This window comes from Cryptomeria japonica, chromosome 4, assembly GCF_030272615.1.
Source record: "Cryptomeria japonica chromosome 4, Sugi_1.0, whole genome shotgun sequence".
NCBI lineage: Eukaryota > Viridiplantae > Streptophyta > Pinopsida > Cupressales > Cupressaceae > Cryptomeria > Cryptomeria japonica.
In genome coordinates, this window is record NC_081408.1 from 331,595,079 (window position 1) to 331,613,074 (window position 17,996).

The 17,996-nt window shown below is 34.9% G+C and overlaps 1 protein-coding gene across 1 annotated transcript in view; it reads right to left on the reverse strand.

Moving 5' to 3' along the window:
* Positions 1 to 271: 271 nt before the first annotated feature.
* The window catches only part of LOC131063581 (uncharacterized), a 63,475-nt gene continuing 45,750 nt past the window's right edge, over positions 272 to 17,996 (reverse strand). The window contains exons 5-6 of the mRNA XM_059219145.1: positions 1,000 to 1,203; positions 272 to 904 (exon numbers count right to left, since the gene is read on the reverse strand). Of these exons, the coding sequence (XP_059075128.1) occupies positions 518 to 904; positions 1,000 to 1,203 (591 nt within the window). The 3' untranslated portion in view covers positions 272 to 517. The remainder of the gene's footprint in view (positions 905 to 999; positions 1,204 to 17,996) is intronic.

A 17,996-nucleotide genomic window follows, 5' to 3' on the forward strand; every position in this document is an offset into this window, starting at 1 on the left:
GATAAAAACTCAGAAGATTCCTTGAATGAAAGCTTAAGAAATCAGTTTGAACACAATGTAGTTTTTATATTATAAGACTATCATATTTAGTCATATATATCCTCCTGTTCAAAGGTATGGAATGCTACTTAACAAAATTTGTCATTGTAAATGAATGTGTAATTACAAATTTCAAATAACACCCCGTTGGTGTGCCTGGAAATAATTAACGTAAGATTTTGATTAACTTTACAAAGAAAGGAAATAGAATTTCTATGGGTACATGTTGTCGTCAATAATATGGTAGGTCAAAAATCATATTTATAGTTTTTCAACACTAACAGATAATAATCCCATCTGATTTGAACTCCTTTCAGTAAAGGATCCAATAAAGTAAACTATGCTTATCTCAAACTACTAATTTTGAAATTCTATTATATCGTATAATTTCACAAATACAAGAAGTCTAGATAGTTTATTATTTGTTTGAAGCGTATAACGTCAAGCCATATTGCATAGCACAACTGTCTACAAGAAGCTATCTAATAACAATATAATCGCAATTTTCAAGGACATTTTCATTTCCTTGTAACTGTAATCCATGTCCATGACTAGCAATTTGAAATTTTGCGTGTGTCTCCGCATCATGCTGGAATGTTGCTACAAGAGATTGAAGCTCCATTCTACGCACTTCAACTTGTTCTCCTGTGATTATTTTTTTAAACCCAAAACAGAGCATTCCAAACCCAACCAAAGCCACGCCTAGAAAGAGAACTACTCCAGCAAATAAACCAAATGCATATGGTGTATTTTGTCCACCAGGAATCCCATCAACATTAATTCCAAAAAGTCCTGTAAGTATAGTAAGAACAAGGCCTCCTCCTCCAATAACTGCCAAATTATGTGTAATGCGTATACTTTTATCCTGCACATACAGATTCAGTTGTGATAGTAAGAATCCCATAAAAATAAGCATCTGGCATAGCCTACAGAGACATTGGCTTAGCCCTGCAATTGTACCTGTAACAATGCTCGTGTAGTGTTCTGCATAACATCTTGAACTGTGAAGAGGCGGTCTCTAACAGCTTCTTGTTCCACAATCATCTCCCTTGTGCTTGTTCTCACTTTGCTCAAGATATCTTGGGTGACTCTACCAGTTAAATGTTCTGAAAGCTCAAAGACAATCTCCTCTCTAGCATGTAGAGACCATTTTACTCTAATTATCTGTCCACATGTTCCAAATCAAAGACATTCTAAAGTTCAAATTGTGATTATATTAATTTACACATGATTAAGTCATGTAACAAATCATAGAAAACTCAACTCATTGATGCAGCGAAGTAATGGCAAAAGTTTTATTCAAATGTAAGAGAGAAGTTTTATTGCTTAGTGCAGCTGATTTTGACTGACTTTTATCATAGCACTCTTAAGTTTTGTCCTACCATACACAGCAGATTAGCTGTAGGCTCCTTTACGAAAAATGTAAATTCTCATGCAAGGTAATTTATCAATTAAAATTATCAACTAGCACTTGCACCTATACGAAGTTCAAGGGATATGCAGATAGAATATTAAAGGTAAAATATAACTATATTTTAATATTGCATAATTAGCTATATTATGCATTGCATTCAGATTGGAATGATCCAATTAAAGTTATTATATAATCGATTAAGAAGATTTCAACGAATAAATTCAGCACATGTGGATTGTTAGCATGGAACATCCAACAAAACATTGAACATCCTGCAAATTGAAGTGTTAGGCTGTTTAAGGCTTTCCACCAAAAATTCTAAAAAAAAGCAAAGAAATTTATCTAATTATGAATCCAATGAGGTCACAAATGGGGACCTCATCTCCTTTAAACATTCAATTATTTTTCGATGTTAAACAAGTTATTTAATTTATGAAGGTAAATTTATTAAAGTAATAAAATTTATTTAAATTAACTATTAAAATTGATTTATTAAAATTAGTTTAAAAAGTTATTAAATTTATTGAAGTTAATATTAAATTATTAATGTTAAAATATTAATATTATTAAAGTTATTATCCACACATATGGATGTTATACAATTAAAATACTTTGAAGTGGGTGTTAAGCCATACATAAATCTGTGTTTGTTCATCGGGGTACTCCAACAAACATTTAAGCATGTAGAGCATTTTGATGTTTTTTCTGAGCCAAGAAGACATAACCCAAAACGGGATCACTTTCCTCTTCCTAATGATGGATCATTGAGTGTGATCCGAAACGTCGATTAGAAAAACATACAACTAATCTGAAAGCAACACTCACGATATGGACTGTTGAAAAACTTATACCTATTAATTGTAAGCTTGTTAAAATGATTATTTTAAACAATTTTAAATTTATAAATATGAAGGTGTGAGTGAAGTATCTAACTACCATAAGAATCTATATAAAAGATATGAAGAAATATTATTCTTAAAATATCTATTTTTAGAGAATTAATTAATTAAATATAATTGATGTCATTTTATTAAGATTGGTTATAATTAATGTTTAAGATTAATAATATAATTTTAAAATAACAATAATTCAAAATAATAATAATTAAGAACTACAACAAATAATTTTATTACAATACGCATTTTTTAAAATAGATTTTGATTCAACTTATCTTTACCTAAACAAAATAGAAATTTTAACAAATTCAATCCACTAAACAAAATGTACAAGTCATATTTTGATAGTCTAATGTTACGTAAAAATTCCAATTCTTGAAATTATGACTATTTTAAATGTGTCATTGAATTCAATAGCAATTAATTAAATCTTTTTATTGTAAAATTAGACATTGTTTATATCTTTTAAGCGAATGAATTATTTTAAAAGTGGACTCAAATTCAGCACTTTCAAGAATAAAATTTTATAACTTAAGTTTCCCAACCCGCCGAAAGGTGGGCCACATCATACAAAGATGTTCTTGGCATACAAGCGCAAGATGCAGATTCATTTGAAAGAGATGTGTGTACATACATACATACATACATGCTGCAGATTCATTTGAAAGAGCATTCAAAACGTTGTGTAGAAAATTTGAGTGATATTTAGGCAATTCCATGAGCAAGTGGATAAGAAACTATGAGTTAGAAATATGAAGAAAGCCGAAAATCACGCACATTCAATGCTGAGAAGGAAAATCGGTGATGGAAAACCAGAAAAACAGCTGTCGTTGGTTTCCAATGATTTGAAAATAGTTTAACAGTATGAAACAATGGTATAGGAGCGTGAGACAAGTTTTGCTTAAAATGTGGAAAGACAATTCCACAATAAAAGCCTATCGGTTAAATATCTAACATCATCTTAACAGTGTATTTGGTCATCACCATATGTGATCATAATTCATTTGTGCATTTAATGCTTCCTATTACTAGCAGGTCCGTTTAGAGACCCAAAAGGAAGCAGTAGTTGATCACCATCGTCTAAATTGTTTGGGGTCATGGCAAATGACTAAACGTTATCATGCTCATGTGCATTGCCTGTGGTAAAAGGTAATTTCATGCAAAAGAGCTAATGGTCGTATACCTTCTAATATTTTGTTATATTAAATCAATAGATACAATGCAAGGGAAAATAATTAATCAAAAGACCTATTATTCTTTTGGAAGGCTCATAGCAAGTGACAGGAAGGAGAAAATAAGTAAGCAGAAGGAATAATCAGGAAAAGAAATGAGTACATATACTGAAGACACACAGTGAGCAGAGTTAAATCTGGTTCATAAATAGATCAACATGTGGTTAAAGCTCAGGATCGAAGTGTTGAAAAAACTGAGATTAAGTCAATTAACAATGAAATTAAAGGTCTTCAGATGTTGAAAGCTAATGTGAAAGGGGTATGACTATTCCGGGATTATTAAAATGGGGAGGTTAACCATGTCCTATTTAGAAAAGCCTATGTTAATAAGTTCCTTGGTTTTGGGTGCCGTTGCAGGACCAAACAAGAGCAGGTTTGAGAGCAGGGGTGGGCTGCAATTTTGTCATGTTCCAAATCAATAGATACAATGCAAGGGAAAAGAATTGTTCAAGAGACCTATTATTCTTTTGGAAGGCTCATAGCAAGTGGCAGGAAGGAGAAAATAAGTAAGCAGAAGAAATAATCAGGAAAAGAAATGAGTATATATACTTAAGACACACAGTGAGCAGAATTAAATCTGGTTCATAAATAGATCAACATGTGGTTAAAGCTCAGGATAAAAGTGTTGAAAAAACTGAGATTAAGTCGATTAACAATGAAATTAAAGGTCTTCAGATGCTGAAAGCTAATGTGAAAGGGGTATGACTATTCAAGGCTTATTAAAATGGGGAGGTTAACCATGCCTTATTTAGAAAAGCCTATATTAATGGGTTCCTTGGTTTTGGGTCCCGTCGCATGACCAATCAAGAGCAGGTTTTGAGAGCAGGGATGGGAGACCGCCTCAGACAGCTAGGCAACAGCGTGCCCCCATGGGTATCCTATGGGTACATTGGAACCCAAGACGGCAGGGCCATGTCCTAGCCAAACCTGGGAGAACCCACAACATTTTTTTTAGTCTACCATCTGCAATTGTAGCTGTTGTCATGCATGAGTCATCACAATCACAATTATTTAGCACATCGTTGAGTGTTGATTCTATAGCGTATTCACCAGAAGCCTTAGCCTTTAGATCGATATCATTCTGACTTTTGATTAGAGTCTATAGCTGTGAGATGAATGAGTCACAATGATATATGCTATACCCCTATTGTCAGTTGCCATGACTCTATAGTTCCCGTTGCAGGCAGCCATTCACAAGTCAGTCAAGCAGCCATGATTGGTTGTCAAGTTTCTATAGGAGAGATTGAGTAAATCATTGACAAACAATCATAAATAAAGATAGGGTAGGTCAATTATTCCAATGTCAATTCTGAATTCATGTACCACAATCACTTCTATTAAATTTAAAAAGGATTTTAAAATCATAGGCATCCACATGAAAAATTGTGAGTCAGTCGCTAGTTAAAGTTTCTAGTAATGAGTGAGATTCATTTGGCTAGGCATGGAATCTATGAGCATATCAGTTGTCATAGACGGTAATGAAAATAGATATAATATACTAGTAGTTTGTAAGCTTTTAATCATCATCACCAAACAGTGCAAGGAATTGGCTAGCTATATTTGTACTCTAAATGGTTAGTCTTGAAAAACAAAAAAAAGGCATCCTAGCAATACAAACTAACACAACTACTCCTTCAGTAGAGAAAATGCAATTGAACCAAGTGTTGCAGGAAGACAGAGATCTTTCTCAATCCCTAACTGAAGTAACAAAGCATTTATAGTCATGTAAACTATTGATCTAATCTAGGACTACCTCTGATCTAGGAGGATCTTGACCACTTAGTTTAACCACAAATCGTGGGTGAACTATTGCCTTCACAGTTTCATCAACAAGATCCTCATCCTATTCAGCACCTATGGTAAAACAGCAAATCAGAACTATGTTAGTGTTACTGCATAACTTGACCCATTGACAGTGGCTGTGAGAAGTTGTGATTGTTGCAACAAGAATATGAACTATCATGTCCCAACTAACACCTTATATTCCAAAGCCAAATAGTGGATTGAAAAAAAAGGAGATAGACCACATATGTGTTCTCACGAATTATGTAAAGAACTTAGCATAAATAATCTTATTGTTACAGTTACAATTGTGTGTTCTCTATTTCTGTTGTTCAATTGTTTTCTTTGAATATGCTTGAATCCCTATCATAAATCAAATCTTCTGCACTTATAGTCTGATTGAATCTCTTCGATTGAGTTATCCATTGCGCGTTACACATGGGCTCTAGAACATTGGTATCAGTTCCTGTGGTTTCTGACTGATATTGGGGAGATAATTGAACAATCATCTCTGTTTATATGCCCACTCACATGTGGTCTGAATGCAGGATGTTAGGGCTCAAAACACATGACTCTATTAAACCAAAGTTCCCAGACTCGGACTCGGCAAGGCCGACTTGACTTGTGACTTGGCTATGACTCAGCAATGACTTGGCAAAATATAAAAACCCTTGAAATTTAGAGATTTTTAACGATTTAAAACTTGTTTCATGCACCCATTATTGAATAAAGCTTAAAGACACTATAACATTGTCTAATAGAAGCTCTAGCTCATCCTCAGCCTCAGCCTCAGAGTAGTCTGCCTGCCTCCTACAAAGGCGTCTAAGGTAGGTCCTAGATGACTGAGTAGCCATAGTCTCCGCCTGTGAGGTGCCACAATGATCAACATCAGTTGTCCCTGTGCCCTATCGTGCTCTATCCTCCTCCTCTGCCATAGCCACAGCCTCAGCCTCTCTGTCTGCCATGTCTGACATGTCACGGTGTGAGTCCTGGAGCTCGGACTCGACGAGTTTTACCATAACTCGCCGAGTCCGAGTCACGAGTTGTCAAAACTCGCCGAGCTTGGCTCGACTCGCCAACTCAGCAAACTCGCCCGACTCACGGCGAGTTTTGATACTCTGTATTAAACATTTAGGTCCTTAGGTGGAAGCAAAATGTCAGCAATGCTCACACTAGAGATGTTCCAAAATATGATAGAGGATGCTTTGTAAAGATAATGGGAGGAATTGGAAGAATTCCATGAACATGAAAGAGTGGGCATCATTGATCAATTTTTGCAACTTTTCTTTTAAAATTTCAAAACCCTACCAATTTGTAGCAATTGTTTGGTGGTGATATGCCATATAAGGTACAAGTCAATCTAAAGATCCCCATGTTTGGAGGCAAGATAGATGCAGATACCCTAGACAATTATCTTAATCAATTTAATTAACCAAAATTTTGATCATGAAAAATCACATTTTCTCTTTTGAAAGTTTCTATCAATGAAGAAATAATGGAATGACTACTGTACAACAAACCAGGATGATATAGGTTTATTTGTTGAAACATTGAATGGTTTTGTTGCAGTCCTCAAAGAAACCTTCTACTTTGTAGGAAACTATGATGACCAATACAACAAAATTTTCTCAATTGCACCAAAGTTGGAATAAAAAAATGCAATAATATACAAACATATCTATCACTTTAATGTCTAAATTGAGAATAAAAAATTCAAAGAAAAATCTTGCTTCAAAGTATCAATTATGTCATGTCACCTTTCGGAAATAGTGCCACGAGAAGACCTCTATGCTATTCCCATTTCCCATTGGGTAAAGTGCAAAACAATAGAAATGAATTTTAATATTATTTTAAGTTGGACAGTAATTTTTAGTTGAAGGGGCAACATAAATAGTATTATAAAAAAAAAATGGTTTTAAACACTAATACAATGTAATGTCCCCATTCAAGTAGTTGAAGGTGACCACTTAGCCTGTCATATTCATATAGGCTAAAGTCAGGCAGTAAGGGAAAAACTTAAATTGATTTAAGTTGTCCAATACAATAACATTTTATGGATAGCTTATTTTAATTAATTTAATAAAGTGACTTAAGTGAAAAATAAAAGAAATATTTAAAAAGTCACTTTATTTATTGAGCTTAATAAAATATTAAAAGAGCAGGAATATGAAAAAAGCTTTGTGAAAGTTTCTTGGGTTTTATAAAAAGACGTTTTGGAGCTCATTTAGTTATGCTTGCATTATTTTATCTTTGTGAATTTGGAGAGCTTTTTGTGGAGCAAAAACCCTAGGACGAAAACTCTATGAGCTATATAAGTTTCGGTAGTGAAACTATCTACCCTAGCTGGAAATGGTAGAGTCACTCAAGTTTCATATCTGGTTACAGTAGTTGGAGACTACATAGAAATTTCTGAAGTTTTAACTTAATACAAATGTTAGTATGGATGGTTTATTTGTAATAGTCTGCAGATCTTGGACGCCATATTGGAGGACAAATCCCATGAATAATGCTCTCTTTATTGGGCACTTAAAAAAAAAAAAGAAAACAAATTGCTAACTAGCATGGGGGCGCATGAAAATATGGTCAACACAACAATAAAAATAAGGGGAGCTGCCAAAAAGAACGATGTGGGAAATAACAAAGAGCCTGAATCAATTGTCAACAAAAATTAAGGCATTTATCCAAGTTGTTGAATCTATTTAATTATAATTAGCTGCAATTTATATAAAATAAATTTCTAGATTTGGAAATTGTTTTGCATCAATAAAATTTCAATAAGGAAATCAACATTTTTTATTTCAAGATTGCAATAGAAAATTTTTAAAAATCAAAACTAACGAAAACTAAAAAATATATCTATCAAAAGATGTCAAAGAATAAAGGAAATTTCAGTTGTATTTTTTTTTTTGATATATGAATGTGGCTAAGGGGCCACTCCCAAGATTACAAAGATTGTGCCCTTGGCACCAACTTCTTCCTTTCCATCTATCTTTGAACAAAATGCAGAGCCAAAAAATACAGAATCAAATTAAACTACCATTCTTCTTCGTTGATGTTTTATACCATACCAAAAAATGGGGTTGCTTGTCATTTCACCTTCCATCCAATCCCTATCCAACACTTCCTAACGCAACAGATTGTCCAATGTTCATCCCTCAACCCAAATCTTCTTCATATAGTCTTTTTTTGAATAGCTCCTTTAGAAATCCTAAACTTGCATGTGTCTACACCCTTCGAAAGTCTTCATCCATGGTTGTACCAAAGATTGAAAACAAGACAAGGGGGTTGTTATACCTCTGATAAATCCTTGACCACCATCCTCTTCTTGTTCTAAAACCACCGCCTTTCACTTCCATCTCCAAAAACATCTTTATGTTTCCTCGCCACTTTGCTTTAACACTTCGTTCCATTGTTTTTTGCACCATTTCATTCTCCCCAAATTCCATTACCAATGCTATGAAGATAGATGCAATATCTACATTAGTTCTATGTTTACTATTGATATCCAAAAATTCACTTTCAAGCATCCTTCAGGGCTTCAATCTCCATGGGAGACCCGCACATGAAGACATTGGACAACCTCCCATTTGTTATCTCCCCTCTAAATGCCATTTGTCGAACTTTGGTGCTTAAAACAAATGTAGCCTCCATGGTTCTTGTGCCATTCATCTCCGTCGTTGCTATTAATAAGCTACCTCACAATTTGGCATGATTTAGCTGCTAGCACCATCCTCTTTCTTCATAATTATCATCCCAATTGCATTTGATCAACCCCTACGCTTAATCCGTTTCATATCTCCTTTATTTCTCTGTCAAGAACTATAGCTCGTGCCAAATATACTATAGGTCTAAACACCTATTCACCACCATCTTGTCCAATGCCCAATTCACCAACCTATTGGCCATAATATTTCCTTCTCTAAAATTGTGTGTGATTTGATATTCATCACATTCTTTTGAAAGTTGCAAAATTGGATGCAAAAATTTACTTAATTTCTAATTCATATTTTTTCTCTATCTAATTGTATTCACTATTCTTTGAGAATCTCACTCGAGATGTATCTGGCTAAAACCTAGATTTCGACACATTCTAAGTGCCAGTCATGCAACTTGAAATTTTGCTTCATTGTTAGTGACCTCGATTTCTTCGATTCAATTGCCAACATGTTTCCTTGCCAATCTCTAATTACACATCCTACCCCCAAGGGCCCTAGATTTCTCTAAGCAACACTGTCAAAGTTTACTTTAACCCATCCTTCCTCTAGTAGAGACTATTTGGTTTTAGCTCTAGGATTGGTAGATGAATAAACCCGTGAGACCCCATTAATGAGGGCATTAGAGCCATTATCTTGCTAACTGTGGGGGATCATTTACTTTAAAACAAATGGAATCAACTTTATGCACTAAAGTGACAAAAAATTGCGATATTACCAAAGGGAAAGGAGGAAAGATTCAGATAAGCTAAAAATTATAATAGAGCAGCAAGGCATAGAAATTACCAAAAAAAGATAAAGCCATAATGGGTTACAATAATAGGAATGTAGATGGTGTTCAATTTCAAAGATTTGTTCAAGGCCAAGAACAATTAGCCAATGATGGCACAACTTGTCTTTACCATGCAAAATAATAATATAGTGGGGCCACACAATGGTGAAGGCAATTTGTCAAGGGCAAATATTCACCAAAACACTTAGAGAATAATTTTAGGTTTTGTTGCAAGATCTTTCTACCCTAATTTTATCCTTAGGGAAGAAGCATTGTTGAGCCAAAGATTCAAACATCTATAGCAGATGACATAGTAGCCAGTTATGAGGAGTATAGGCTCTTACCAACTAAAATTAGGAAGGCAATATCATTCGCTAATTTTATGGGTTCAAAAAAATGTTGATGTCAAATAAGGCAAAAAACAAATTAAAGGAATCTCCAACAGGAGTTGGAAAAATTGGCAGTTCATATGATGGATCCAGTAAGTGTACATCATGTTCTTGGATAGAAAAATTGGATACTTTCTTATCATTGAGTCCTATGACGGAGGATGGAGCCATCAAATTCACCACCCCACCCTTCATCTTGAAGGTGTAGCATGAATGGTGGTATCACAGGTTAATCATACAAGGACACAATCACATACACACTTATCATGAGTTCAATACTAGATAAGGGTAAACCCACCATAGTGAGCCCCAAATTTGGGACATCACATTTTCGAGTTTGGATGGAGGTGTAGAGTTAAAAACACTTTTGTTTGAAGGTATGTCTAAAAGTACCTTTGTTCGAAGGCTGACCTTCCTTTGAAGGTTTGAAATGTAAAACAAAACTTCGAACGAAGGTAATTTCCTAAAATGGAGGAAAAGACTTCCAATCAAACATTCTTTTTTTCTATTTTTGGAAATTACCTTCATTCAAAGGTTTTGTTAATTGGTTTTTTTGCAAATGGCATGCCTCTTGTAGCGTCATAAATTGTAACTATGTACAATTTACACCACTTTTGTGCCTCTTAGTGTGACCCATTTTGGCTCTCTTCCAAGCCTATTTCCAACCTTTTACCTCAACACTGATGTCATTTGTCTGCATTGTAGTTTGAACCTCTATCTTGAGCTATGTGCACCTTATCCTCAGCCTCTTCACCTTGTTTTGGGTGGACAATGGCACTTGGGGTGCCGTTGTCCCCCAAAACCAGGCCCAAATTTGAACATGATGGTGCATGTTTCCTACCAATTGGTTTTGGATCACGATGTCTCAATTTGATCGTTGGAGATCGGCCTAATCAGGGAAATACCTTGAGAACCCTATATAAGAGCATTTTCATAATTCATTTTATGATCCACCTCCACATTCATCATATCACATCACATCAGCCCGTCATTCACATTAAGCATTCATAGAGCATCAATGCAACATTTCATCCTTCAAGCATTCTTCAAGATCTAGACACCATGAAGCATCACATTACATCAATCATCATGCAAGCATGTGTTTATGGGTAGGTCATTCGTGTTTTGTCAAGTCATGTTATGTTATTGCATCAACACTTGTGGTCACATTCAAAGAGCATTGCATCATCAACCTTCAATCATCTACAATAGATTTGAGGTATATTATTCAATTCAATTTCAAGGGTTAATTCCAAACCTGAGGTTTGACCTATGCAAAACCCTATCCCCAACATCTTTATCTCCTTTGCATGTGCAGGTTATAGGTTATGAAGCTGAAATTACAAAATCAGGCCAAGTAGACAAAGACGATCATATCTAGATTTTGCAGGGACGAAAGGTGGAGGATGGGGTTGCCCTGCACACCTATGTCCGACAAATTCTTAGCAAAACTTATGGGGTAGATTTTGAGCATCATTCTAGTTCTGGAAAAGTTACTTTTGTCTGTATCCGACATTCTGAGGACAGGGTCGCCTAGAGAATACTTGTCTCGCATTTTCAGACCAAGATTCCAGTCACAGGTTCTACTCATCTTCCTCATTCCAAATCTGTGTTTACAACTGCATATAAAGTCAAACTGTTGGTTCGTGTTAATTTACATCAATTTTCCATCTTTATCCCTAGATCTAGCTTTGAATCTTTATAGTATCCAATTCAACTGAAACAAAGAGGAGTGGAATCTAATCATTCAGCCCTTTTCATACAATTGAGGTTGAATCTATTGATCCCGTTCCTCTTTAATGTAATTCTTTTGTGGAAATAGGTTTAGTTCCTAGTTTCCATGCCTAATCTTGTGAACACCTATTTTCCTACATTACACCTTTCATACGAAGGTCCTCAAATACCTTCAAACGAAGGCCCTAAAAGTGACCTTTTTTTCTAACAATTGTGATTAGCACTAGATATCCTTTACAAATTTGCTCATGGCTTCATCAAGAATCTGACTTATGCAATATTTCTGCTCACAAATCTGCAATATAATCTTCAATATTTCTGCTCATAAAACTACCATAATCCTGCTTTAAGATCTGCTCCAAAATTCTGATTTTTACTCCTTTAGATCTGGTCTAAAAAAGAGGTATGATATTCATTAATTGCCTTCAAAAACTCTTCATAAAATCATCTTATATCTTCTCAAAAGAGGGTGACCTAATTGAAAAGACATGTCACTTTGCAAAGGGGGTAACTTTGGATTTATATGCACCATTTCTTACAAAATTTGGGTGCTCAAATGTAAGGGGTCGACCCCTTATTTAAACTATTTATTTCCTAATTAAACCATCTAACATAGTTCGGCCCACAACAAAAAAAAATATAATATATTTATTTGAATTTTCAGGTCTCCAAATTAGGTGCCAAAAACAAGGAAGACAACTATACATGGGTCGACCCATGTCATTTAAAAAAATAAAAATTATTTGATGCATTATTGAGTGCCAAAATAGGTCGGCCCTGTTGATACATAATAGCTTCTGTAAGATAAATGATTGAATGGGAGATAAATGAAGTCTCCCATTCAATCATCTATCTCATCGATAGATAATTTCAGATCTCACTGATTATTCCTTTATCTGATATTTATGTTATAATTGCTCTCCTTATTCTGTTATAGCATCTATCAATTATGTTACTCATGCAAACTGATGATTAAATTAAGTGCAAACTATTAAACTGATAAACCAATAATGATCGGGTTTTGTTCTAACCCCCCCAATTCATTATCGGGTTACCATTTTAATAGCCACCAAATTTACATAATGATCGGGCTTGATGAATTAAATGGTTATCGGGCTTAATGCATTACCACCGACTAACTAATGCTATCGGGTTAAATGAATTGCTAACCAACTAACTTAAGTTATCGGGCTTAAACCATTTTAATTGCCACCGTATATATTAATCGAGCTTAAACCAAACATTGCCACCGATTAATATTGATCGGGTTTTATCAAACATTGCCACCGATTACCATCAGCCTTGTTATGTTGTATATTGACAACCAAAATGATATCGGTTCATTTGCATCTGTTATGGCACCGATTAGTAATCGGTTATGGAGGGACACGACCAAGGGGTATCTTGGTCGGTCATGTCCAAAGGACATGATCGATCAAGGTACCACTTGATCGGTCCCCTCCATGATATATATACACCAATAAAATGTTGTGGAGAGTACATAGAAAATATTAATGCTCTCTCTCCATCTGCAGCAAAGAAAAGAAATCAGATTTATTATATTGTGAAATAACATATACTTGAAAAGAAAAATTACATTGAATATAACTTGCTCTTTGAATTGAAAATTGAAATACATTTATAGGCTCAAGGAAAGATATTTCAATTTAATTTCAACACCTCAAAAATCAGTCGACCATGGCAAGAGCTTGCTAGGATAAAATGAATTAGTGGCCAAGTCCAACCAGTTTATTTTAATCTGCCTTTGACATCAATGACAATAATTTTCCAACAATCTCCTCCTTGTTCATTGATGGCAACTTCGCATAGAAATAATCTTGGAATGCAAAAGGAACAAACTTCCCCCCCTAACGAAAAATGCTCCCGCTTACTCTACTCCCCATTTGACAATAATGGCAAAGACTTTTCAAGCTAAAAGATAAGATAATGAATAGCTCCCCTTGAACACATGCTTCTTCTAAAGAACTTAGTGACTGGATGAGAATGATATCACACCCAATTTCTCCCTTAGGTACTCAAAAGTCTCTTTTGGAAGGGGTTTGTGAAAATGTCCACAATCTATTGTTGTGTAGCAATTTACTCCAACTTGACATGCTGATTAACCACCTGCTCTCCTAAGAAATGATATTTGATTGGAATGTGCTTTGTCCTAGAGTGCATAACTAAATTCTTAGAGATGTTGATTGCAATTGTATTGTACCAAAAAATGGAGATGGGATGCTCATACTCAACCTTAATATCCTTCAATGTTTGCTTTATCTAGAGAACTTGTGTTCAACAAGTTACTATTGTGATCTATTCCACCTCTGCTGTAGATAAATAAATTGAATCTTGTTTCTTGCTCAACCAAGATACAAGACTGTTCCCAAGGAAGAATGCTCCCTCACTAATACTTTTTTTGTCATCAACACTGCTATCCAATCTGCATCTCTGTATGTTGTAAGGGTGAAATCTACATCTCTTAGATACCACAATCGAAAATCCATAGTAATTTTAGATATTTGAATATTCTTTTGACTACATGCACATGAGTTTCTTTTGGTGCTGCCTAGAGCCGTGCCACCAAACCAACCACTTAGATAATATTGGGCCTTGTAGCTATCACAAAGAATAAAATTCCAATCATAGATCTATATAGAGATTAATCAAACTCAAGAGATTCATCATCCTGACTAAATTTGCATCCTATAACCATGGGAGTGCTCAATGTATTGCAGTCTTCCATCTTCAATTTCTTCAATATCTCCTTAATATACTTGGTTTATGAAATAAATATCCCTTTATCTGATTAGGAAATTTGCAACCCAAGGAAGAAGGACAAATCACCAAGCATTGACATTTCAAACTCCTACATGTTCATGGCAAACTCTTGGCACATCTTGTCACTACTACCTTCAAAAGAAGATATCATCCACATAGAGCACACAATTAACAAGTCATCCTCTTCATTCTTGATATAAATATTGCTATTCGCAATTCCTCTATTGAAGCCTTATTGTTGAAGATACTTGTCTAGTCTTGAGTACCAAGCCCTCAGGGCTTGTTTTAGCCCATAAAGTGCCTTCTTTAGCTTGCAAACATAGTCTTCATTCTTTGATAGGATGAACACTTCAAGTTGTTCAATATGCACCTCTTCCTCTAAGTTTCCATTTAGCAAGGCTGATTTGACATCCATTTGGTAGACTTCGAAATTCTTAAAACTTGCAAGGGCTAAAAACACCTTATAGCCTCTAAATGAGCAATAGGGGCAAATTTGTCTTCAAAATCAATTCCTTTGACTTGAGAATATCCCTTGCATGCTAATATTGTCTTTTTTTCTCACAGCTTGGCCATCCTCATTTAGCTTGTCCTTGATACCCACTTAGTGCCAATCACATTCTTATCCTTAGGTCTTGAGACAAGTTCCTAAGTTTCATTATTCTCGATTTGATCCAATTCCTCTTCCATAGACTTTATGCAATGCTTGTCATCACTTGCTTTTGTAAAGTCTTCGGTTCTATTTTGGAGAGGAAACACAAGTTCGCATGTTTTGACATCTAACAAATCTCCTTCACGTTTGAAGTTTTTAATCTTTGTCCCAATAATCAATTCTTTTGGATGATTCTTTTGAACAAATCTAGATGGTGTCTTAGGTGCCTTTGCTAGTGTTTTTGATTTTCTTTGCCTTTGTTGGTGTTTTGAATTTATTTGATCACCTTCCTCATGTTCGATTTCTTCCACTTCTTCCTTGCAATTTTTTTCTGCTTGATGGTCATCGTCTTGAGCTATTTCTCTTTGATGCATGTCATCATCTACTCAAACATTTGCAATTTAAACAATTTTGTGCAACCTCTTATTCTAACATTTGTAGGCCTTATTCCTTGTGGAGTATCCAAGGAAGATACCTTCATCACACCTAGAATCAAACTTTCCCAAATCTTCATCATCTTTTCTTATATAACACTTGCTCCCAAATACCTTGAAAGACTTCAATGATGCAAGCCTTCCCTTCCAAAGTTCATATGGGGTTTTGTTGTTGTTCACGTTGATTTATGCTCGGTTCAAAATGTAAGCTACTGTATGAACCTCTTCTCTCCAAAAGGTGTCGGATAGCTTGGACTCATTTAACATGGCTCTTGCCATTCCTTGAACTATTCTATTTTTCCTCTCAACATCTCTATTTTGCTGTGAAGTTCTTGTGGCTGAATATTGTCTTCTTATTCAATGTTGTTCACAAAATTCTTCAAATTCATTTGAAATAAACTCTCTTCTTCTATTAGATCTTAGGCATTTGATTCTTAGCCTAGTTTCATTCTCTACTAAGGCTTTGAATGCCTTAAACCTCAAAAAAGCTTCAGATTTTCTTTCAGAACGTAACCATGTCATGCTAGAATAATAATTGATTGATAGCATGAAATAACTGTCCTTGCAAGCTTTTTGTCCTTGTTGGCCCTCATAAATCAGTATGTATAAGTTCCAAAGGCTTTGATCTAGAGTACTCCTTTGACTTGAAACTTGTCCTTGTTTTCTTTCCATATTGGCACTGTTTGTAGATAGTATTAGTAGGGTTTTCTATTTTTGGCATGTCCCTTACAACTTGCTTATTGTTGATTTTCACATTGTTGTCAAAGTTCAAGTGTCCCATCCTCCTATGCCACAACCAACTCTCATCTTCTTGCTCCATATAACACTTCTCACCTTTAATTTCATTGAGAATGTCGAGAGTATTGGCTGTTCTATATGCATATGTTGTCAATTTCCCTTCTTGATTTTACATCCTTTAGAATAAAATGTGAGAGTGTGCCCTTGGTTACACATTTGACTCACACTTAGGAGATTATCTTTAACTCTTCAACATATAGAACATTCTCAGTTTTCATTCTTCCAATATCTAGACTAATAGTTCCTTTTCCTTTTATATTTTCTATAGCGTTGTTCCAGATTTCACTATCCCTTCACTTACATTCTTTAGGGTGAGTAATTTGCTTTTGTCCCTAGTCATGGCTTGAGCGACCTCTATCAATATACCATTGGTCTTTCTCATTTTGAGCATGTGGGGCAGTCTGTACAAGCATGGATCTTTCCTTCATTTTTTACTCTTGCTTCTTCCGAACTTTTGTAGATTCCTACTTTTGCTTGTCACAAACATCCTCCTTCTTGTTAATGCATGATAGCTTCGGTAAGATAAATGATTGAACGAGAGATAAATGAAGTCTCTCATTCAATCATTTATCCTATCAATAAACTATCAGAAAAACTTCAAGCTATTGGTCTTTCAATTGATGTCCAATCTACTTAGTCGATCAATGTTCAAACTATTGATAATCATATCATAGCATAGTATACCGATTAATATCGGTGTGCATTATAACTGTGATCACCAATTATTATCGGGTTAACCATGTATCCTGATTTATATCGGTTGATTTATCAACAGTAAACAAATGATGATTATCGGGATTAACCGATTGTTATCGGGTGGCAAAGCATACACCGCTTGGAATCTAACTATTAGTTAAGTGATTGGTATCGGTTAACAAGTCATGTAGACACCGATTGGCATTGGTTAACATGTCACATAAACACCGATTGGCATTGGATACTAAGTTACGTAGACCCCGATTAGTATCGGGTTGTTGATTAGAATAAACACCGATTGGTAATGATAAATCAAAGGGTGCGATCAAGTAATGTCTTGATCGGTCATGTCCATAAGACATGACCGGTCAAGGCATTGCTTGATCCTCCCCTCTTGCATATATATATCAATTGATATTTGTGAGAAGGACATTGAAATCCATAAATGCTCCTCTCACCTGCCATACAAAAGAAGATAATCGGATTTATAATATAAATAGATAAACATAGATTGAGAAAATATAAATTAGAATACATCTTGCATATTGAATTGGAAATTGAACATCATTTACATGGTATCAGAGCTATAGTTAAATCGAACCTGAGGCTGTTCAATTTTGCGGAATATTCAAAACAAGCATATATTCAACATCACAATTCTTTTAAT